General features: G+C 37.6%; 2 protein-coding genes and 1 long non-coding RNA gene across 3 annotated transcripts; all 3 read right to left on the reverse strand.

Moving 5' to 3' along the window:
- Positions 1–1,582: 1,582 nt before the first annotated feature.
- ube2wb (ubiquitin conjugating enzyme E2 Wb) lies at positions 1,583–14,280 on the reverse strand. Its single transcript, XM_041968105.1, has 6 exons — positions 14,222–14,280; positions 12,591–12,682; positions 8,780–8,882; positions 6,141–6,296; positions 5,982–6,057; positions 1,583–3,879 (listed from the first exon to the last, which is right to left on the reverse strand). Exons 1-6 carry the CDS (start codon positions 14,252–14,254, stop codon positions 3,866–3,868), a joined length of 474 nt encoding a protein of 157 aa, XP_041824039.1. The 5' UTR covers positions 14,255–14,280; the 3' UTR covers positions 1,583–3,865.
- LOC121628797 lies at positions 4,046–5,971 on the reverse strand. Its single transcript, XR_006008267.1, has 2 exons — positions 5,625–5,971; positions 4,046–4,283 (listed from the first exon to the last, which is right to left on the reverse strand). It is a non-coding gene; the product is annotated as an uncharacterized LOC121628797 (long non-coding RNA).
- A 1,396-nt stretch (positions 14,281–15,676) lies between the features above and the next one.
- On the reverse strand, positions 15,677–23,205 carry eloca (elongin C paralog a). The gene is made up of 4 exons (XM_041968106.1): positions 23,094–23,205; positions 22,578–22,605; positions 21,817–21,960; positions 15,677–16,140 (listed from the first exon to the last, which is right to left on the reverse strand). The coding sequence occupies exons 2-4, from the start codon at positions 22,579–22,581 to the stop codon at positions 15,950–15,952; spliced, it is 339 nt and encodes a 112-aa protein (XP_041824040.1). The 5' UTR covers positions 22,582–22,605; positions 23,094–23,205; the 3' UTR covers positions 15,677–15,949.

The raw sequence follows: 23,205 nt of genomic DNA on the forward strand, positions 1-23,205 counted from the left end.
AACACACCATGTTATTTCTCTAGAATAAAATGCACAATACATCCTATAAGTAGCATATGACTAAGCAGCATAGTATAAAAAATGTGTAAACTACCAGGTTTTGTCATTTTTTACCATTATTAAACGCTGAAAAAAAGTTACAACATCATAATGAGAGTTTGAGGCAAATACTGAATGAATCGGCCACCCCCGCTGCGATGATAATGGTTCAGTCCGGGTTTGCTACATCAGTGCTACAAAGTAACTTTTGATTCAAAACCCTAATCGCTCTTTTCTCACTTATCAGCGATCTGGTTCCAAGACACAGTCTGCGTTGATTTTAGCCTGTTTTTATGTAATGGCTTTTATATAGCACTGAAACTTGATATATGGCGGTGCATTTTACTATTATGGTCTACCTTGCCAAATTTTCATCTAGAAAGCATTCCCGTACGGTGAATTTAATGTTTAGATTACGTTTGAAACTTTATTTTAAAAACAGCCAAACGAATAACTGATTTATTAGTGTGCTTTCCACGGATTAATCGGCATTCATAAAAGAGCTGTCTTTACTGCTATTGCTCGGTAGTACCCAAACATAGCCGACTGAATGAAAGAGACATGCATACGGTGTCCTGCAAATTAGATAAACTCGATATATTTGTGCAATGAAGCTCACAGGTCATGGTTTGTTTGTTTTTAATACTGATTTTTGCACAGAGAAACGATCCGAAACAGCTCAAATAAATCCCAGTGCGCACTTTGAGATTTTGCAAAGGAACAGGTAACAAATCAAAAGACATTCAACTACCAGCTTCCTTCCTTGATTTTTAATCATAATAAATGACCAACAGGGGGCGCCGTTGTGCAGCCGTGATTGGTTGTGCTGCACAGAAAACCACTAATGCATTGTTTTGTAAAAATACTTCTGCATGCAACTCCTTTTTTCTTCAAAAAGACAAAAATGATCACAATTAATTATATGTACTATGTATATCATTAAAAAATAGACCTGGTCTGTACATGAGTGTATCAATATTCAATTGTGAAAACATTTTTTTAGGTACTTGTGCATCTATATATTTTTTTTGCATATTACAATAAAATATTATTTGTCCCTCAGAAGGCTAACTGGCATTACTGCAGCAACTCCTCCATGCATATTTCATATTGGAGGAGCTCCACCAGTTACTCTTTCCCCTCGTACCTTTACACATGGTTGATTTAAACAAATGTAAGTCAGCTAAAGTCCCACATCAAAGATTAGATTTGTGCATCAAGACTTTATATTCCTTCTCTTTAATCTTTTGAGACCCGTCAGATTTATCAGGTGTAAATTAAGATAAAAACAACTATTTGAATCTAACTTCACCTCCTGCAGCTACAACACAAACAGGCTGATACAAACTAGTTTCCATGCTAATATTTTCATCAAATCCAAATTATCTCAATGAGTAAATATAGCATGCACATTTTAATTTCTTTCCTGTCTGTTTAAATGAAGACTAATTTTAATTTTGTCAGTAAAAATGCCTCAAAAGGCTTTTACAAACAGAAGAATAAAACAGACACACTGACATCAACTGTGCAAAACAAGGTTGAATAAAAGTGAATCTTTGCTTTTATTATTGATTATGAAAATGAACAGGCACCTATTACATGGAGCTTGCACATCCCAGAACAAAATTTCAAATATAAATAAACACACCCTCATTAGTGCTGATCACTCAAAAACCTGCAAGATAAGACTTCAAACCACATTGAAAAGGGGGAAGAAAGCAACCTAGAAAAAAAAAGAAACAAAGAAAATATAAAACATCCAAACCTGTGAAACATATTCACCCAAAAGCTTTTCAAATCTCCTCTGATCTACTGCCTGTTGGATGAAGGCCTTCTGTCTCTGCAATAATGCTGTTTGTGACTGCATTTACACAATCATTTTACCATTTTTTTCTCACAGCACATCACTGCCAGCTGACAAGACCCATAACAAAAAAAGAAAAAAAATAATAAAATAAAATCTCATCGGTTAAATAGATGTCTTTCAGTTATCAATATAGTTTTTTTTAAATAGTGTGCTGTGGTAATCTCCTCTACAGGATAGAGTATCATCACATTCACTCAAGTTCATTCAAGAAACTCAGCTAGACCTTGGGGAAAAAAAAGAGAAAAAGTAAATACAAACAAACCAAGATGGAAAATTCAAGTATCTCTGACTGGATGGTGATAAACATTTGTTTAGGAATGGAGTAATTACAGTCTGAAGTGACCACAGCTTCTGGAGGTCAGCTTTGTAATATCAATCCAATAAACTATAACCTAATTCATGGAAGGACTAAAAGCTGTCACAAAGTTGATGCCAATAAGAAAACGTAGGAGTTAAAACTGCATGCATCCTCACTGTAAAACTACTGCTTTTGTTTTCTAAATCAACTTATGTGTTTGCTGTTGACTGTACACATCCTAATTAGCAAAAGATGCAGACTGACTTCCAATGAAATAAAGCACTCCTATTATCATTCAGCTTTAAAGTAAATGCATCCTCTGCTAAGTTTTGTCGCATCCTTCACCATTTTTAAAGACTTATTTACAATAGTTTCTGATTTAAGTTCACAACATAACAGTCTCTTTTGGTGAAAATATAGCTAAATTCAAAATATCTAATAGGTATAGTTTTCGAGGTGATCTCTTTAATGAAAAAAGTACCTGAGCCAAAACTCTGACCAGGGAGAGGGGGGAGTGATCTCAAGCACCTTGTCTGTATGACTTCTACAGGTACTCTCCTGTTCATCATTCATTAATGCTTTTGAGATCAAGGATTTCAATTAAATAATACCCAAAAAAAAAGACTCAAAAACAAACTGACCCATCAAAACAACCCCCTTTTCAAAGTATCCACTACTCAAAAAAAGTACAAAAACAGACATTTAAAATGAAACATATCAGAGGAAAGAAACTTAAAGCATGTCATAAAAAAAAGAAAAAGTATTATACAAATAAAAATGGATCATGTGACAATGTACTCTAACAGACATTCTTTAAATGGAAGAGAGGCTGCTGCACACCTTTAAAGGCTGGGACTAGGGAGGACTACTCCAACCTTATGAGGAGATGTACACTGAGGTCATCAGATGATCACATGATCTATGATCATAATCTGTTTTATACCCATCTGTACCGACATCACACCCAACAGCAGGAAGAACTGCAACTGAGTCTCGAGTTGGAAGATGAAGAAAACTATATACTCTTGAAACAGAGATTATAAACTAAAAACCCTCAAACCTGATAAGTGAAGAACTGCTTACAGTACATCTGCAAGTTGGGAAAAACGTACGAATAGTTCCTTTTCAAACTAGATACTTTCACAGTGCATATAATAACATAATAAAAATAAAAAATGAAGCATTTTCTTGGGGTTTTGATGGTCAGATCCCTTCCAGAAGACAATTAGTTTTGGATTTCTCTTTGTAGGCCCAAGCATGCATCCATCAGTTATTATTGCACAACACAAGGACCTTAAAATGCACCCACACACACACACAAAAAGAAAAAAAGAAAAAAAAAAAAACAATAATAATCTTTAAAACAGGAACTTTAATTACCCCACTATAAATCTGCCTTTCTTGTTTGCTGCATTTCGACCGTTTCGGCAAACACGATAGTTCTTGGGTGCGTCTAAACGTTCGCTTATTTTCGTTTTCTATATTACAACCAACTAAAACATGCAGCCAACTGCCCACTGGAGAAATGCAGTCAAGAGCCTCCAGCGTATTATTTCCATGGTTCCAGTCAAAGGTCAGAGTTCAAAGACTGAATGATTAAAAAGTGCTTTACGTAGGTCAGTAGGACTTCTTTCTTCTACGATTATTACAAAGTTTGTACATTAGCATGTATCATCTGTGAAGGAAAGGAAAAGACGTTTTAGGATTATTAGCAACTGATTTAGAGTGGCTCACAAAAATATTCACCTCCTCCCCCCTTGACATTTTCCCTAAAGCCCCTAAGTAGTCCTTCAGCAGTATGAAGACCGAAAGTTTTTTTTTTTTTTTCTTTCCCAATCATATTCTTGTATTTTGCACCATCCAACAATATCTCAATTCCGACCAGTTTTCCAGTCCTGGCTGATTTTTAAACATCTTCACAGCATGATGCTGCCACCACCATGCTTCACAGTGGAGATGGTGTTCCTGTGGTGATGAAAGCTGCTGGGTTTGTGTCAGAATTTTTTTTGTTTTTTTTTTAAACCACAAAGTTCACTTTACGTCATATCTGACCAGAGGACTAGTTTTGGGGAATTATTTCTATGTTTTTTTTTTTTTTTTTTTTTTAAAACCATTACCTTTAAGGTCACTATTTGGTAAGACCCAGGACTGTGAAGTGTGGAGCTTATATGGTGAACAGACAAATACTCACAACCCTAACATAAACAGAGACAAATGTTTACTAATTGTTTCATAATCTATATAAAAAAAATCAAATGAACATTCTGTTACATAAGACGATATATCACTTAAGCATGTGTGAGGGATCACATCTCCCTGACAAATGAAATGGTGGTCTTAAAGATAATCAACACCAATGCTTTGTGTTGATGTCATGGCAATACTTAGAGTGACAGGTGTGATATATGATGAATAAAGTGTTAAATGAGGTGTGATAGGTACGGCAAATTAAAGAAGTATACAAGCAGCATCTATAAAGGGGTCAAAGCTCACCAGTGTAAAATAAACTGACCGTAGGTGTGACTGAACTACAAACTACTCATGCATTGGATTTTTAAAGTATTTGTACATATTTTTATAATTAAATCTATATGTGAAGATATTTCATGCTATCATTTTTTGCTATTAAAATAAATTATAAAACAGTTTGTGAGTGTTTGTCTCCTATTTAGTGTTGTGAGCATTTGACATGGAGTCAGCTTGTACATACTGGTCCTGTGGACAGGTACGCCAATCTCCTCTGTGGAGCTTTCCAGCTCATTCAGTTACTTTTAGTCTCTTTGTTGCCTCTGTTTAAAGCCCCTCAACTGAACTTTGGCATGTTTTCTCCCTAAAAGAGGCAAATTCAGCATCCACCTTGCATACTGTCGCTTCTCCAAGTAAAAATTAGTCCGATGTTGACTCGTCTTATCTCTTGCTCTGTGTGTCTCTCTCTCTCTTTCTTTTTCTCGCTTCTTCTGATAATTGCTTTTTGGGCGGGTGGCAGAATCCGCCACAGTGCGCGTTCAAAATGGTCAATGTGTTGATATCCAGTTGCTAGCATTTAACTGTGCCATAAGTGAAATCCTGATACATGGAGACAGAAGAAAAACAGTCGTGAAGAGCTGTTGTACATCCTTGGGGGGCTTCTGAGCACAACTCCAGGAAAGTACACAAATAATGTCACCATGCCATCAAAACAAGTCAGCGGTTATGTGGAAAGTTAGATGCTTTAATACCCTCCTTGCCCAGCCTGTGAGTTTTGGTGGATCATTCTCTCTGTGAAGGTTTGTTGTGGTGCCATATTCCTTCCATTTTGTGTAGAATAATTTAAAGATGCTCCATGGGATTGTCAAGGATTAAGTTGTGTTTTTTTTTGCTTGTTTGTTTCTTGTTTTTCTCCTTTTCAAAAACACAACCTGATTTGTACATTACCACAACTTTGTCCCTGTCACCTGTTTGAAGAGCTACTTGGTCCCAGTGACTGCTTGCTTGATGGTGCCTCTTTATTAGGAGTGTTGCCAACTCTCAAGCCTTCCAGAACATATACATTTATGCTAAGGTCATGTGACATGCACACAGGCAAACCTTATTAAAGTCATTATGGTGGAGTTAATTACTAGCATCTGACCTTATTTATTGGGCATTACATTTTAAAATTTTTTCCCCAATTCACTTCACCAACTTTGACAAAAGGTAAAAGAAAATGCCAAGAGGGGATCAATACTGCTGCAGGCCACTGTTAATATAAATCAAAATAATAAAACAATGAATGTGAAGTTGATGTAAAATGCTCACCATGATACCACCATTTTGTTTTCTTTGGATTTTTGTTACATGTTCTTACATAAAAGGAGTTATCAGGCGGTCGTCTCTGCAAAAAAAAAAGAACAAAATAATTTATGTAACATTCAAGTGTAGAAATGGCATGATAAGATATTATAAAACCAGGGGTACCTTTTCTTTGCAGCTGGACAACATGCTTATAATGCTAAGACAAACTGATTGCACTGAGAGGGCTGGCGACCAATCTTCCGTCAGAATAGATAAACAGATGTGACCGTTGCTATACACATGTGGGTGGACAGGTATATTCTCTCCTGTGAACATTACCTGCACAAGTGAAACAAAAACAGACAAATCAGTGCTTAAAATCTATTTAATACATAAGACAAGGTCATATTTTTACACTTAATTAGAAGAATTTTCATGCTCCAAAGAGACACAATTGGATAAAAAAGTTACTTTTTAAGAAGATACGGATTTTTCCATTAATAACAAAAAATAATGAGACTTGCTGTATAAGCCTTTGCAGCAACATGAGGCTCTGGGATTAGGACAGAGAGGCTGGGATGGGGTGAGAGAGGAAGGGAAAACGAGACCAAGTGACTAAGTGGGGAGATATAAAATACAGGAGACATGTTCTATAAAAAGAACTGGGAAATATTAGCCATTAAAATGGTGCAGCAAGAGTGAGGGAACAACACCAGAAAGGATCTAAAGACTTAACTACTAAACTACAGAGTAGGGCGAGTGGGCAAAGAGGGTAATAAAGGCTAAACATCAGGAAAACGTCACGAGTGTGGCAGATGTGAACAGAAAGCTTAGCTAACGTGACACTCAAATAAGTCAAATAATAGCTCTAGCTTTCCTTTAAATATTTACTCTAAGAACTTGATAAACACAGAGCTCCATGGTTGCTGCTTTTCTTTTTTAAATCTATAATGATGTAAAAATGAAAGTAACCCTCTTGTTACATATGCAGTGTTTTGCAAGATTTTATTTATTAGAGCATAATAATAATAACAAAAAGGAAATAATCTGTTCCTTACCAGGTCTTAAAATAAGGTAAATAAGTTAAATGAAAACAAAAACATATCACTCTGTCATTGTTTAATTACCAAAAAATGATTCTAGACGCCATTTATTTATGGGGTGTACTTAGATGGTCACAAAATACTTCTGCAGTCTGGATTTGATTTAATTTAACATGTCATAACACTGAGTAACATGTAATGGGTTGTTAATTTGAAATTGTGTTTACAACATTTTAAAGACCTGATAAAGACCAGATGATGTATTTTATTATGTTCTTACACATAAAAACCTAATTAAAAAAGAAAGAGGGTGCACTTTCCTTTTCACATAACTGCATTTAATCAATGTTTTATTATTAAACTGCATCACTGTGTACATTTAGCTTTCTCCCTGTTGTCAGTATCTTCTATATCTTTTTCCAAGCTATGAATCTTTTTACTTCCCTGTAATTTACTTACTTTACAGGCAAACAAATCATTTTGCTCTCATTGAAAGAACTGAAGAATTCCTAAAGCAACTTTTTCTAGTGCAGAATAGTGATCACACTCCAGTTCCAGCCTAGCAACTGAGATTTGTTTCAGCTTAGTGTCTTTGGCATGTTTTGTACAACTATACAGTGAGTATCTTTGGGTTTTGGACTGTTTGAAAGGTATCTAAAGATGTTACTTTGCCCTTCTGACACATAGTTGACTTAGCAACTGATCGATGATCAATCAATCCCCATGCAAAGAAGATTGGAGTTGCAACTGAGAGCTGCGTCTGGGTTTAACTACCTTTAAGTTTATTAAAACAACTTCAAAACTTGCACAATCTTGTTCTCTGTGGAAGTAAACTATAACCTAGACAGACAACAGCCAGAAATCTGAACCAAACCCAATAAAATGGAGAGAAAAATCAGGAAGAACAATCACTTTTCAACAACATCCCAATATAACTACACAAAAATCACAAGTCATCTTTAAAAATCTGTAGCTGTCAGGGTGTTGTAAGGTGCTGGATAAGGCTGTGTGAAGACATAAACCAGTTCAAATGGCCAGATTATGCAAAGTGTGGCCAACAAAACAAACTCCTACAGAAACTCAAGCAACAAAGAGCCATCAATGGAAAGTTATCTTTAAAGAGATCTGTGGTTAAACGTTTTTTTTCCAAAGGTTTTTCAGCACACATGTTCTCAGAACTACATATTCAACACAGTGCCACTCATGCATTTCATGAACTGCAGCAAGAATTGCTTAAATTCCTCCAGAGGCCCCAAGTTAGACAGCTTTGACGCTTTTGAGAGGGTAAGGAGTAAGAGGCTCAGTTCATAAAATTTTTGTTACACTGCTTATTTTTAGGTTGGCAGCCTCCTGATGAGTGAAACAAGTGTGTTGAGCTAAACTAATCCCGTTAAACATGGCATGATGTCTGCCTGTGATGTCTGGTGTTTCTTAAACCAGGACTCATTCAGCTAATAACTGCAGAATTGCAGTGTTTCATGGGATTACTGCAGGCATCCAGTTGGTGTCTACAAAGGTTTACAGTTTAATAACTTGTTTAAAGAGTGGGACCTAAGCAGTAGCATATAATGCGAGTTTGCTTTGGTGATCACCAGAATGGAAACTGGGAACTGAAATCATTAATGCCAAATGAAGCAGCTGTAGAGAAGAAATTCTAGGTTCTTAAAATAAAACTGAACTGATTTTGTATGACACCTTTCTAGCTGGTCACAGGACAAAGAGCTTACACAGGCCTCAAATTTATTAACATATACATACGATGATGGAGGCTGCACTTACCTGAGGTGAATCAAAAGGATATCGACTACTAAATTTGAAAAGCAGCTGAAACTTCTCTCCTTCATACAGTGTGCCAGGTGCTCCCTCCATGTCTACAATCCACCTAAAAGAGAGGGACATTATTAAAAATATTAACAATCTCATTCATCATTGAGAAACCAGTTCTGAGTGAAAAGGATCCACTAGTATACTCAATCAAAATCCCATTTATAACTTGTTCTTCATATTCTGAAATCTTTGAGTTGAGTTGAAAACAAGCAGAGATTCAGATGTTTGCTTACAAAGTGCAACATGCAAAAATCTATTATCCTGCAACTTAAATCAACTGTTGTTTTTTTTTTGTTTGTTTTGTTTTTAAGCTGACCTGCCACTCAGTCTCATAAATATCAATTCTGTACTGGTCACATTTACTCAGGAACTAGAGAAGCTATTATTTTTAAATCCTCTGCAAAATGGCACAGATGGCAGATTCACAGCTTCACACATCACATGTCATCAGTGTGGAAGCTCGTCGTCGTGAGACACAAAGTTCACAATTTGTTCCAGACTATTTGTTAATTGTTTACACAAAGCTAGTGCAGACTAACTTCCCTCCCTGAGGCATAACATGCACAGCACCTGCTTCATGATATTCACACGTTTCATATTCTTGGATGAATAACTCGTAAGCCTCACTGTTAAATACACACAACACCTCTTTATAACTGCAGTAAAGTGTTCAACAAGCTACAAATAAAATAAGGGATCCAGTGATCATGTAGCCGCTGACATAATTCGGCCAATTTTCAGCTTGAGCTGATATGACCGGTGACTAGCAGGTAAGGGCTTGGGGAAAACTTTTTTTTTTTCCCTTCCTGATCAAATGAAGTCATCATGCACATAATGACACGGATGACTACATCTGCATGCTAGCCTGTTAGCAAGACCTAAAGTTTGCAAAAAATAAGCTGTTAAGAAACATCTACCAAAATGTCTGAGACAACAAATTTAATCCGGAAGTTAAAACACCACTCTACTGTTCAAAATGATGGAATTAATGCTAAAAGCAAGAGTTGTGAGTTAGCAGCTTTAGCAACAAAAAACAGAAAGCCCTTATCAAGAAAATCATGGAATCTCTAACAGGAAAGACCAGTCATTTTCTAAAGTACAGGAAAGAGGTTTTGGAAATTGCCTGAGTCCGACATACAGTACACTGAACAGGAAATAATGCTGCCTTAGCACAGTGGTTTTTAAACATCTACCATGCCCCCCACCTGTATCTATCTGTGAAAATGTCACAGGTGCAGGTGGATCATGGATGATTTTTCTTTAATTATAACTGTGTTATATTTTGGATATTTAAATAACAGTATGCCAAAGTATCAGGCACTGTGGTGGTTTCTGTTTTTACAGCTGGATATGTGATTCAGGAACAAAAAACATGGTTTAAACCACAAACTTTGGATGTTCTTGTTTTTGAAAAGCAATCTTGGTTCAAAATAATGTTGCCACGGGCAGCAACATTTCAGAGATATTATCCCTCAGTGCAATATGACGCAAGTTATATTAAGTATGTTAAGTTCAGCTTTTAATAAACCACCTCCAAAGATCATGTGGTTTGATTTGGTAAACCCTGATTTCTGTTGCATTCCCCCAATTATTCCACAGTTGTCTTCTTCTTAATGTTTTTTGCCGATTGACAAAAACTAATAGGTGCATTTCTGCCACTAAGTGGTGTGGAGTGTGGACCAGAATGTTTCCAAGACCCAGAATAAAACATTAGTTCATCTGCTACAATTTCCCAATCCCATGCGCCTTCCCATCATGTAACATGAGTACTGTATTTTTTTTCTTTTTTAACCAAATTTTAATCATGTATTCTATGTTCAGACCTTCTGAGCTGGTGAGCTAAAGACAAGTACAGACAAGTCATTTAAAAACAACCAAAAAAAAAAAAATTAAAAACAATTACACACAACTGCTAATTCTGCACTAAGTATTCAACATTCAGAAGGGTTATTGCGGGGGTTTAGGAATAATATATACTCCATTGATCTAGTGGACAAAATCCATTTTCCCTTCATAGCCCAGTACAGTACAGCTGGTAACAATCAATCCTGCGCAAATCATTGCAAACGTAAGGGCTTTGGGTTTGTGGTTGAACACAAGTCTACTTGCATCATATTTTATTTTCTGTGCCTTTATAACACAAAAAATAACTGTAGCTTCGCTAGATGACAAATCAAATGTCTAAATCCAGAGGAGAACCTGTATTAGGATTGTCAGCCCACAAAGCAGAAGGAAAAGAGACATTGTTGGCTGCATCACAATCTCTGACCCAGTTTCTTCTTTGCAAGCAATACAGATAGGGCACCAAAAAGGCATGTGATGGTCTTCTGGGTTTATAGCCTTGTGTCTCCTTTAAATCTAGCCTGGGGCACATAACTCAGACCTTCATATGAGGTCAGTCCTCCTTGAAACATCAGCCTTAGCCACTTCAGTTGGTCATAATGTCAGGAAAGAATTTCCATGTCTCTTTGGGATGTGAAGCTCAGATAAAGGGGCTCTCACTCTACATGCCTGATGTAATATGTGCAGAATACAGTTAGGGGAGCCAAAGAATATTATGCTAAACATGATCAAATTCCCCATAGCCAGGTAATTATATGAACCAGTCAACAGAGTTAACATTGATTCAAGCTCACAAACTGTATGAGAGAACTAACAGTGATTTAAAGCAGCTGTTTTCTTGTTTGTAATGTTGGCCCATTATGTCATCAAGCTACGCCATCTGCACTAGCACACAGTCAACTAAAGAAAAAAAATGAAGAAAAAAACTCAATAATCTAATGAGCACACAGTACAGAATGTACTATAAACAAAAAGCTATCAAACTGACAACACACTGTCAGCTTATTGCCGTCGTGTGCACAGCAGTGTCATCAGTCAGTCTCCAAAATATTTAAATTTATTATCGGGCAGAAAAGGAGTAATATATTGCTAATCACAAAAGCTGAGACCCAACCCAGACTGAGATCTTCTGATGCCAAAGTTATGCACAAGATGACACGCCCATACATACTTCTTAAACCTGAAATACCAAGCGACTGAAGAAGCCAGCTGAACTGGTTGGGAGGCTTGCAAAAGAGGTATCTCTTCATTGCCCAGGTGAATGTTATGTAATGAGGAAGATGCAGACAAAAGATAAATAAGACAACAACAAACACTGTAGCATGCATTTCCTCTTGACGACCACATCAGAGCCTTGCAATAATGCTGGAAGACACTCAGCACAGTGAAGTAGCAACTTTCAAAGTCAATGTTGCAGCTGAAAGAGATTTGAATGACGGCTAAAAATTTGCCTCCAATCCATTAACATGACCAGTAAGTTCAGTCCCACTACTGATAGATAGAATGTGACCCACACAGCGACACTCTTTCATGGAATTTTAAGGGAAGGTGCTCTGACAAAAAGGTCAAGTAAGCAGCCTCTTTTTCCTTGTTATCCAAGCTTATCTCCTGCATGCCAAGCATTAAATATTTTATAAGGATGAATAGTGACACTCTGCATTAGAGACACTCTACAGAGGGGCCGGAGCTGCCAGTCACTGCAATGACCCCAATTCCTCCTCACTACTCACTGCTATGGCTTTTGTCATACCTCCAACAACAGCTACTGCACTAGCAACTTTCAATGCAAGTGTGGTAGTAGACAAGCTCAACTCTCTGCCTTCTTATGGGAACATTTCATTAAGCCTTTAATATAGAAATGATCACTATAGGTTTAGGTGATACTGTCCCAATTACTCCAGCATGAAACAATAATACTTACTGGGTGATGGTGTTCTGTACACTTTTCTCATTAAGCGTCATTCCTGGGGGTGGATCATTTTGCAGGGCTAATAATTCCTTTTGTAGCCTTTTCTGTATGAGAAAATGTTTAATTTTGTTAATACAATAAGACAATCTCAAATACAGTAATGTTGCAACATGCCACCTATAACACAAAAAGTCTGTCAAAACCAGTGTATAAAAAAGTAAGCAGATGGATTTACAAAGATAATACACATAGTAATAAGATGTGTTAGAAAAAGGTCTGTTTCTCCATATTTGTGGGTAGGTTTTTCCACAGTTTAGGTTCATAGCTGACTACTGTTGCATCTTCAGTGTTTTTTATTTTTATTTTTTTTATTTGACTGAAAAAGAGCAGCAAATGAACTCAGTGCATGTGGAGGGACAGGAGGCAGGATTTTAAATAGGTTTTAAAAGGAATAAGGTTGCAATGCAATGCTGCAAAATCTGATATAATTTGTTCCTCCTCTTTATGTTTTAAAGTGTAGCAACAGGGGTCTGAATTAATGGGTAGCAGCCTCTCTGTTAAGTTAAAAAGAAGTGAGTTGCAATAGTTCCGTCTGACTGAAACTAAGACAGGAATAAGTTTTATTTATTTATCTATTTTTTTTTTAACATCTTGCCCAGTGAGCAATAACAGAGTGTTTAAGTTAAGATTTTCAGATGACACCTTATTTGTATGGGTTTCTAACTAAAGTTAGAAACTAAAAAAAGGAGTCCGATTTCTTACCCTCTGGTTTATTAAGGTTTTCTTAGCAATCACTCTTTTGGCTTTTGGGCCATATCATAAAACGACCACATTAAACTTTAAATTTTGGTTGTTCACCCATTTATTTAATGCTAACAAGTAGGTGACAAGGGAGATTAGGATATCTGCTAAGATATACCAAGAGAGATGCATAAAGCACGAGGTTTGGATACACTATTTAGCTCAATCACGTCCTGTAATAATAGTTTAACATTAAAATTCCATCCAATTTAATCGTCACGAGACAGACTGGTAATAAAAGTGAATTAAAATCTGGTGGATTGGAGAAACAATTAATAACATCAAATAGAATTTTATTTATAACCAAATGCAGGACATTGTCCTAAATTTTGTTCTAGAATGATTTTATTAGAAAAATCTTTTCCACTTGATACATCTGCCTTGCGAAAACGATACACCTGTTCCGATCATAAGGAAACCGCAACTAGTCAAGCTGCGCACCTTGTCGTTAGCTGGTCAGAGTGAACGTCGACCAAACAGCGGCACTTACTCATTTTAAACTCTTGAATGACTTTTACACAATAACATAATATTCCTCCAGTTATCATTCTTGTTCTCGACTACGAACATTTCCGCTAAGCATCAACATGAACTCACAGGAAGCTAGTTTCCATGCTAGCCTTGGCTTAATGTTGATGATGATGGGCTAGTTGTATTGCTAGCAAAGACCAAGCGTTAAACCTGAGTAGTTTAGGATAAATGTCATCGATGTCACTCTCATGTCTTTGCTGCTTTGAATGGATATATGTATGTTAGTTAAGTGGTTCATAAATAGCCGAAAAATACCACGACAGCGGTCTGGTAAATTATAAATATGCGAACGCTGTCAATTGTATTCTTACCTGCATCGACGCCATGATGGAACCCCCCTGCATCAGCGCAGAGTGGAGGACGGTACGTAAGGGAGTCACGTGACATGAGAAGTTGTTTTGATAGAAGAAAACACTTCAGACTTACTAATGTGTACCACTGAAACTAACACCCCAGATCCTCCTTATAAAATTTATAACGTGCCAGCTTTTTTTCGTTTTTGTTTGTTTTGTTTTTTTTAAGATACGAAATTTCATCTATGTAAGGTCACATGACGTGAGGGCGGGTCAGTGACCTCTACTGAAGGATGGATGACCTGCCTGACATCCAGTCGAGTTATATACTGTTAATTTATTATTTTGTCCTTTAGTCATTAAAATGTTATGTTAAGAAGAAAAAAAAAAAAACATTAGCACACTCTAAGAGATGGTATAGAGTTTTAGAAAGTTACTTCTTAGATAATACATTTTATCTCTTCTTTCAATAACATGCTTTTGATAAATCTGAATGAATTCCGCTCTAATCTAAATAAAAAGAATCTGAAATCATGTATAGTTGCTTTAGTTGTCAGACAGATGCCCTTTCATTTGACTCTAGAATACTTTGGTGCAAGTTTTCTTGGTCAATTTAATGATTGCAAGATGTCCAGGTCCATATGGCTGCATACCAAGCACATATCAGTCCTCCAGTCCCGTGCTTTACAGTTGGTATGAGGCATTAGTGTTGATTAGCTGTTTGGCCCTTACTAAACATGGTTCAATGCATTATTGCCAAACATCATTTTGGTCTCATCTGACCAAAGGATCTTTGGACAAATCAGGAGACAAAGAAGTAGCTCTGAGCCTTTTATTTGAATGGTACACAGTCTGACCTTTGGGTAAACTTGCTGGGATAATAGGTCCAGGATGATTGGAATTTGCTTTGAATGTTTTCCGCTTGTGAATAATCATTCTTAGAGTTAAATAAACTCCAAACTGCTTGGAATATGGACAGACACAATTGGGTATCTAAAGACCACTCCTGTTTGTAATTTCATTGCAATGACAATAGAATAAAAGTTCTATTCTATGGTCCTTGGTAGTGTTTAACTGACTGCTCCAAACCTGCAAAACTTATTTTATAGTGATCAAATTTGACCAGTTAGTCAAGTGGATTTCATCACTACTATGTACTGTCCTAATTCCTATGAAAATAGTGAGGGTGGTTTTCCTTCAGCTTGATTTTTTTTAAAATGACTATTAAATTCTGTATCATTCATCTAAGGTTTTATTATTCAAGTTTTATCATTAGTAATGTCTAGGTTATTTAATGTTATGTCTGACATGTGAATCTAAAGAAATGAAAATGGTACACTCACTTTCTAACATGACCATGATCATATCTGTAAAAATTTTCTTTTAACAGTGCAAAATATGACAACGTTCATTGTCAGTGACATTTAAGTTGAATGCATTTCATGTAGAATAAGGCAGCAACTGGAAACAAAGTGCTCACCAAATAGGTCTTTATTAAGATGGAGAGGTGAGGAAAGATTTCTGTGGAGGAGGATGCAGTCACCCCATACTTGCCCTGCCACATTCAAATGGCATTTTAATTAAATACCAAGGTAATGACAGAAAGCATGAAAGAAGAAAAAAGATAAACAGACAGAAACAGTGTTTCATATGAAGTAAATGGCAAAACAAGTTAAATATTTAACAAAAAAAAAAAAAAAAACAAAATCTAAAAATGTTTCAAGCAGTCACATCATTTTTGTAACTTTAGCAATCCAAAAAGTTTGCAGCCATAAGTAGTTCCAGCGCGATCTCCGGAGCAATGGGGAATTCGGGTATTTCTGTGGAGCTGTTGGTGTATCGGACCTTGTAGGTGAAGTACATGCAGACCTTAGACAGAACATGAGACGGAATCTCCCTGAAGTTCACTTCATTGGTTTCATTCTCAGCAAACTGTCCTGCAGGCAGAAGTAAGCAGTGAAAAGTAAAATTCATGGTACACAACTAATTTTATAACTTTAAAATCCATACACAAACCTCGTCTTATTTCTAAGTATATTTAAAAAATCATTATGCTTGAGATAATACCAGAATCTGTCCTCAGTAGAGATTTTTCATGAAGTTGTGAAGAACATATTTGACAGGACAAAACAAAGCCACACAATAGCGGGACCACAGTGCCACTTTCTGGACTGGAAGTCTCAGTCCTGCCTGTGTAAATGTAAGACTAGTAAACACTGAACATCTACACAGCTTTACTGCCAGCAGTGCACATTTACTGGACATTTGGTCGAACCACTAAACTGGGATTTAAACATGAAATATATTCAAGGTAAAACTGTGCTGAACTGCTTTCACTGGACTCCACTCACAGTAGCAAAAGGTAAAAGTTACACTAGGTAACAAAGAACAATGACTGTTTAGCAATATCGCAATTTCTAATGCTCAGAAAATTACATACAGTGTCTTACAAAAGTATTCAAAAGGATTCAATCGCATGACTCAAACTGAGTAGAGGGAAACTGTTAAATGTGCTGGAATGGCCAAATCAAAGTCCAGACCTCAATCCAATTAAAAATCTGTTGCATGACTTATAGACTGCTGAACACCAGCAGAACCCATCCAGCGTGAAGGAGCTGGAGCCGTTTTAATTTGAAGAATGAACAACATTCCCACTGGTCAGACATGGCAAACTCAAAGAGTCACTTGCAGCTGCAAATGCTGCAAAAGCTGGAGGTACAAAGCATTCACTGTGGAAATACGTGTTTCCACAGGAAAATAAATCAGTGCTGCTCAATAACAGACACTGATGAAGCAGCCAGAACTACATTTGCATTTATTACTCCTTAATGATCTTATAAAATATTTGATGATTGATTTCATGAACAATCGGGTGATGTTGATTATCTCCACATTTAAAACTACAAGCACACAGAGCGCAGACCTCCACCAAGCCGTTTTAAACTTTTTATTATTATGTTTTAGTTAGAACTCTAATAGCAAAATTATCCATATCTCCCCACAGTTAAGAATCCTTTAAAAATTCCTGGATCGAGGAGGTGATCTGGATCACCCCTAAAATCGGATCACTTGTTCTTTATTCCACTTGAGATATCCTGAAAATTTAATTAAAATCTATCCATAACTTTTTGAGTAATTATCAAGCTGATTATTTGGTCTTAACTGGCCCATCACCAGATAAAAACATTAGCTTATTTTGAGTAGAATACCAGCAGCAAGTTTAAAAAAAACCTATCCTGGGACAAAGGCAAGAAAAGATCACAAAAAACCTTTTGTTTACTGTATTACATACAGACATGATTATGTAGTGGAAATCACAGCAGGTACTCAGGAAAACCTTTGAAAACCACCGTCAGTGATTGTTTATGCATTAACAAATGCATCTCTGTATTATTCTCAGGTAACTAAAGTCTAAAATATGTCCACAGCTTTTTTTTGTGTCCTTAGGACCTTCAAACTCTATCTAAGATACTGAAAGGGGCCCTATTATGCTATTTGGACTTTTTTGAGTTTTGTACAGTGTTATCAGACAAGTGAGCAGTGACTTAAACACGTTTGAGTTTTCCAGTGTGTCTCTACATTCAGTTTCCATAAGGGTGAAAACAATAGGTTTCAGAATTTTTTTTACTGCAATATTTCAGTGATGTCCCAGGTGGAGGTACTCAGTTATTGGTCATCTTCTCCAGATTGTTCACGAGAAAAAAGGCACACCCACCTTCACTGCTAAATGTAAGGCGGAAGACACCGAGGTGGACACTAAGTTTTTAGTGTCAACATGTCACACAAGAAATGCTTCTTCAGCTGTGAGGGTAAGCTACATTTGTTCTAATTCCCGAAGAAAACAATGGTCAGACAACAATGGATGGAGTTTGTTTTTGGGAGCCAGACACAGAGTTGCACCAACGTTTGTATTTGTTACCGGCACTTCATCAAAGACTGCTGGAGGAATAAGGGACGGTATAATGAGGGATTTGCGACCAGACTTTAGCTGAAAGGAGGGGCTGTTCCTACAATTATGGAGCGAATTTCCAAACCTGAGCCACAAAATGTAAATAAAACCAAATAAGTTGTCTGTTTTGTTTTGATACACTACTTTGCCAAAAGTACTGGCTCACCTGCCTTGACTCTTGTATGAACTTAATAGACATCCCATTCTTAAGGCAAGGCAAGTTTATTTGTATAGCACATTTCATGCACAGAAAAATTCAAAGTGCTTTACATAATTAACATTAAGAAGAACTGTTTTTAAAAAGTCAGATGGTAAAAGGTCCAGAGTGCATGTTGTTGATTTCAAATGCCAAACTATTTCTTGTAAGATTTTTAAAATCGGCCATATATATTGTGACATAACATCAGAATTATTTTCAGGTTTAAGACAAAGAGTTGTTTTCTTGTTTGACTGTGTGGCATTAATATTTTGCCTAATTGTTTTCATTTTTTGGCTAAAAAAGTTGGCAAATTGGTTACATTTCTCAGTGGAAAGGAGCTCTGGGCTTATCTGTTTAGGAGGATTTGTAAGATGTTTTAATCACAGCAAATAGTGTGAGAATCATTGACATTCTTGTTTAGATAAATGCAGTCTTGCACAGCTCATTGTTATAGTTACACAGGCTTTGTTTTACATATCATAGCGAATGTGAAGTTTATTTTTCTGTCACTTCCGCTCAGTTTTCCTGCATTCTTTTTAGGCTTGTGACCACAGTGGTGTTTCACCAAGGTGTTTTCGGTTTGTTTCTTAATATAATGACTTCAATATGACATTGGCACATCCTTTGCGGCTATAACAGCTTCAACTCTTCTGGGAAGGCTTTCCACAAGGTTTAGGAGTGTTTATAGGAATTTTTGACCATTCCTCCAGAAACACATTTGTGAGGTCAGACACTGATGTTGGACAGGCTCTCAGCCTCCACTCTAATTTATCCCAAAAGTGTTCTATCGGGTTGAGGTCAGGACTTCGTGCAGGCCAATCAAGTTCATCCACACCAAATTCGCTCATCCATGTCTTTATTCTATTCTATTCTACATTCTATTCTTTATGGACCTTGCTTTGTGCACAGTCATGTTGGAACAAGAAAGGGCCATTCCTAAACTGTTCCCACAAAGCTGGGAGCATGGAATTGTCCAAAATATCTTAGTATGCTGGAGTATTCAGAGTTGCTTTCACTGGAACTAAGGGGCCAAGCAAAGTTCCCGAAAAACTACCCTAAACCATAATCCCCCATCCACCAAACTTTACAATTGTAAAGGATAAATGGCACAATGCAGATAGACAAATACCGGTCTCCTGGCAACCACCATACCCAGACTCTTCCTTCAGATCACCAGATGGTGAAGCCCAATTTGTCACTCCAGAGAATGCGTCTCCACTGGTCCAGAGTCCAGTGGCGGCATTCTCCACACCACTAATTCCGTTGCATTGCTTTTAGTGATGTATGGCTTAGATATAGCTGCTCAGCCATGGAAACCCAATCCATGAAGCTCTCTTTGCACTGTTCTTGAGCTGATCTGAAGGCCACATGAAGTTTGGAAGTCTGTAGCAATCGACTCTGCAGAAAGTTGCAAATTTTTGCACACTATGCACCTCAGCATCTGCCGACCCCGCTCAGTCATTTAATGGGGCGTACCACTTTGTGGTTGGGTTGCTGTCGTTCCTAATCGCTTTCACTTTGTTACGATACCACTGACAGTTGACTGCGGAATATAAACGTAACAACCAGGCTAAAAATACCCCGCTGATTAGCCATGTGAAACAATAGATGTACATGGGGTGGCCAGAAATACAGCTTTTTTTTTTTTTTTTTTTTTTTTTTTTAACCTGTCTTGTCCAGCATCGTTGCAAACAGAATGATTGTCTGGCTGCTGTCTGGTGCTGGGCAATTTTACTCTATCAAGCAGGGATTTATACTACATGTATAAAGTCCCTCTTGATGAAAAACTTTATTAAATCAGACTCTTAATGCTGGACTCGACCGGAGGGGACAGAGAGAGAGAGAGAGAAAAGAAAGTAGAGAGAAGAGGGAGGGGAGAGAGAGGGACAGAAAGGGTGTGGGGAGTGCGGGTGGGGACTTGAAACATCATACAGAAGACCATGTAATCCATACTACTTACAACATATATAGCTACGATCATCCTAGCCAGTAGGTCATTACACAACTAGTTGATAATAGTAACAATAATAATAATAAGAGTAAGAGTAATAATAATAATAAGAACAGAAATAATTAAAAAAAGAAACAAAATATGATAATAGATATAAGTGAAACTGCTGTATTCAAGAACACGCGCAGAGAAACCTGTGTGGATGTGTTGGAGAACTCGGCCACACGGCGACGCAAAGACTGTGTGGAGACGTTCAGGAAGGAGTGACCATGCAGAGTGATCATGCAGATGCCACCTCACTTGAACAGAGGCCAGAGTCAGGCCAGCGGTCCCGAGACCCAGGCCACCAGCCCCCCCGCAGGCAACAGATCCCGACCGGTCCACAGAGACGACCACTCGCCCGCCCAGGAAGGCAGCAGCAGGAGACCCCAGCAGGAGCCGCCCCGCGGACCCAGGGCACCGGCCGCCCGGGACAGACGGGGCAGAGGGCCCGGGCCCAGGAGCGCAGGGACACCCCCCTCCCCCACAGGCCGAGGGCCAGCACGCCACCCGGGGGGACCCGGCCCGCCCAGACGGCCACCACCAGAGGCCAGCCCCACACCCCAGGGCCCAGCCGCACACCCCGAGAACCAGTCCTGCCCCCCCCAGACCAACACACACACACACAAACACACACACTCTCCTTCCACTCCTCCATTTATCCTCCCACGCATACACCAGAAATACAGCTAACTATAGTGTAACGATGCACGAAAGTGTTAGCACATAGCATCTTTACCTTATCTATTTCTTAGCAACAGATGTTTTCCACCTCTGTGGGCATTATGGTACATTTGACACATGTACATCTTTTAGTAAGGTCATGTATAAATATATAAGGTGAGTAAAGGATGGCAAACAACGTTATAATGTACTACTGCTGGTAAGCAGAGTATTTAGCAAACAGATACGTCCTGCTGCATTCGTTGCTGAGTTGTTCACGCTCGTTTTCAGGGTCTGATTCAGGGTCGAACATGTACGGCTGTATGTTTTGTGTTGACGTTGTTTACCGAGTATTTATATTACTTTGAATTGTTTACAAGTTCTTCTGGTGTTTCTATGACGAAAACAGTGTGTGCTCCCATAAACTGCTCCCTGTAGTTGACCAATCAGAGGCAGCCCGCATCAGGGGCAGGTGGGCGGAAGAGTCTCATTCTGCTTGTTTCTGGTAGAGGCTGAACTGAAATGCTGGATTGATTCCTGCCCTTGTGGACTCACATATTAAAATAAATTAGCCTGAAATCAGCATAATAGAGCCCCTTTAACCAAAGTGTTTTTCAATACCATCACAGTAATAATAGTGTCCGATGCTGAAATCATGTCTGCCTGAGCAGCATTTACAAAAAAGAAAGCCTTTAAAATACAGACATAGTCTTTATGTTTTAATCTTACTGCTGGTACTTTTGTATTGCACATTATGAAGAATAAGGATTTTAAAACCATCTCATATTTGAGAAATTGGCCCGAATTCTCACCTGGTCCACTTAACATAGCTTTGATAGTCCCAGATGTCAAGGCATGTTCTCTTTTCACAATGAATTCATGGCCATCTGAAGAGATCAGTTTCACATACATGGCATCTGGCCCTTCACAGCCACCGTATGTTCTTTCCTCACCATCTGCAAAGCAGCATAAACCGACAGTCTTAAAACAGTTGTGAGTGGAATACTGACATTCCCCAATTAATAAGTTTGACTCCTTGTAGGGAAACAGTCAGTAAATTTGTTACTTAAAAAAGAAACAGATATATGCATACATATATAACTAACAAAGAACAGCTTACCAAAGTAAAAACATATGCCAGTTTAAGAGAAGGTACAAAATACAAATATTAAATAAAAATAAAATTGAAGCTTAAAGAACACTAGTGTAACAAAGGACGGCGATGATGGTTTGACAGTGTTTGAAGCCAGAAATGTTGTGGTGTTTTGTTTCATTTATGTTTTCTTGGGGGGAGGGAGGGGAGTGTGTACATTTTTTATTGTCAAGTATGAAATTTGAGTTGTGAAATAGAGTTGGAGTGTTAGTATATTGTAGAAATGGGGTTGGGCATTATAAGTTTATACTTTTGCCTACTCCTTTTTAAACATGAAATGGTAAAATGTAAATATTGTAAATGAAAGAACATGTTTGAAATAAACTTTGAAATGAAATGAAGAAGATTAATTTCCAGAAAGTTACTCTGTAAGAAGAAGAAGAAAAAGAAAGATAAAAAAACAAAACTGAAGTCTTTTACCCATTTTGTTCCGGGATTTCCGTTAATCCTGAAAAAGATAGAAATATGCAAAATATTAGCCAGGAAGACTGTTAGGTTAGTCACAACCTAAAGACGGTTGAACATAAAATAAAGTTAGGTATTTACCTGTAACACTAGGCACGGGATTAATGTTACTGTCAGCTAGGCCTTTTAACTGATTTTTGACAGTCACTGTGTAATGTTAACCTTCGGCTAAATCAAATGAGTAAACGAAATAGGCCTGCATCATAACGGGACTACAGATCAAATAAGCGTAAATAACTTTAAATGTAATTTATTTTCACTTATATAGAGACTGTTGCCCGTTTATTTTAATATTACTTGTCAGTGAGTTAACGGTAGCTACACCACCTAGCAAGTTAATGGATTTCCAAACAATCGCTACACGTTTTTTTTTACATGGGTCGCTCACCTTTTAAAACACATACAACATCATTAACCTAGTACATGTCAATATGTAAAAAGTGTACAGAAAACATTTACAACGTTTCTTACCACTGTCTAGTTGAATCTGTGACGGAGATTGTATTAAAGCTAACGTTAGCCACGAAATCCTTGATACCCGGAACTAGTTTGCGGTACACCGGTCCGCACTAAATGTGTTCCG

The sequence above is a fragment of the Melanotaenia boesemani genome, chromosome 18 (assembly GCF_017639745.1).
Source record: "Melanotaenia boesemani isolate fMelBoe1 chromosome 18, fMelBoe1.pri, whole genome shotgun sequence".
NCBI classification, from domain to species: Eukaryota; Metazoa; Chordata; class Actinopteri; order Atheriniformes; family Melanotaeniidae; genus Melanotaenia; species Melanotaenia boesemani.

Bases quoted from the DNA above. Each gene is read 5' to 3' on its own strand.
- eloca (XM_041968106.1), bottom strand. The intron at 16,141-21,816 runs GTGAGAATTCGG...TTCTGCCTGCAG, and splicing joins AGCTATGTTAAGTGGACCAG to GACAGTTTGCTGAGAATGAA.
- ube2wb (XM_041968105.1), bottom strand. From the start codon at position 14,254: ATGCAGGGGGGTTCCATCATGGCGTCGATGCAG. The intron at 6,297-8,779 runs GTAAGTGCAGCC...TCACTTGTGCAG, and splicing joins ATCCTTTTGATTCACCTCAG to GTAATGTTCACAGGAGAGAA. The intron at 6,058-6,140 runs GTACCCCTGGTT...TTTTTTTTGCAG, and splicing joins TGTCCAGCTGCAAAGAAAAG to AGACGACCGCCTGATAACTC.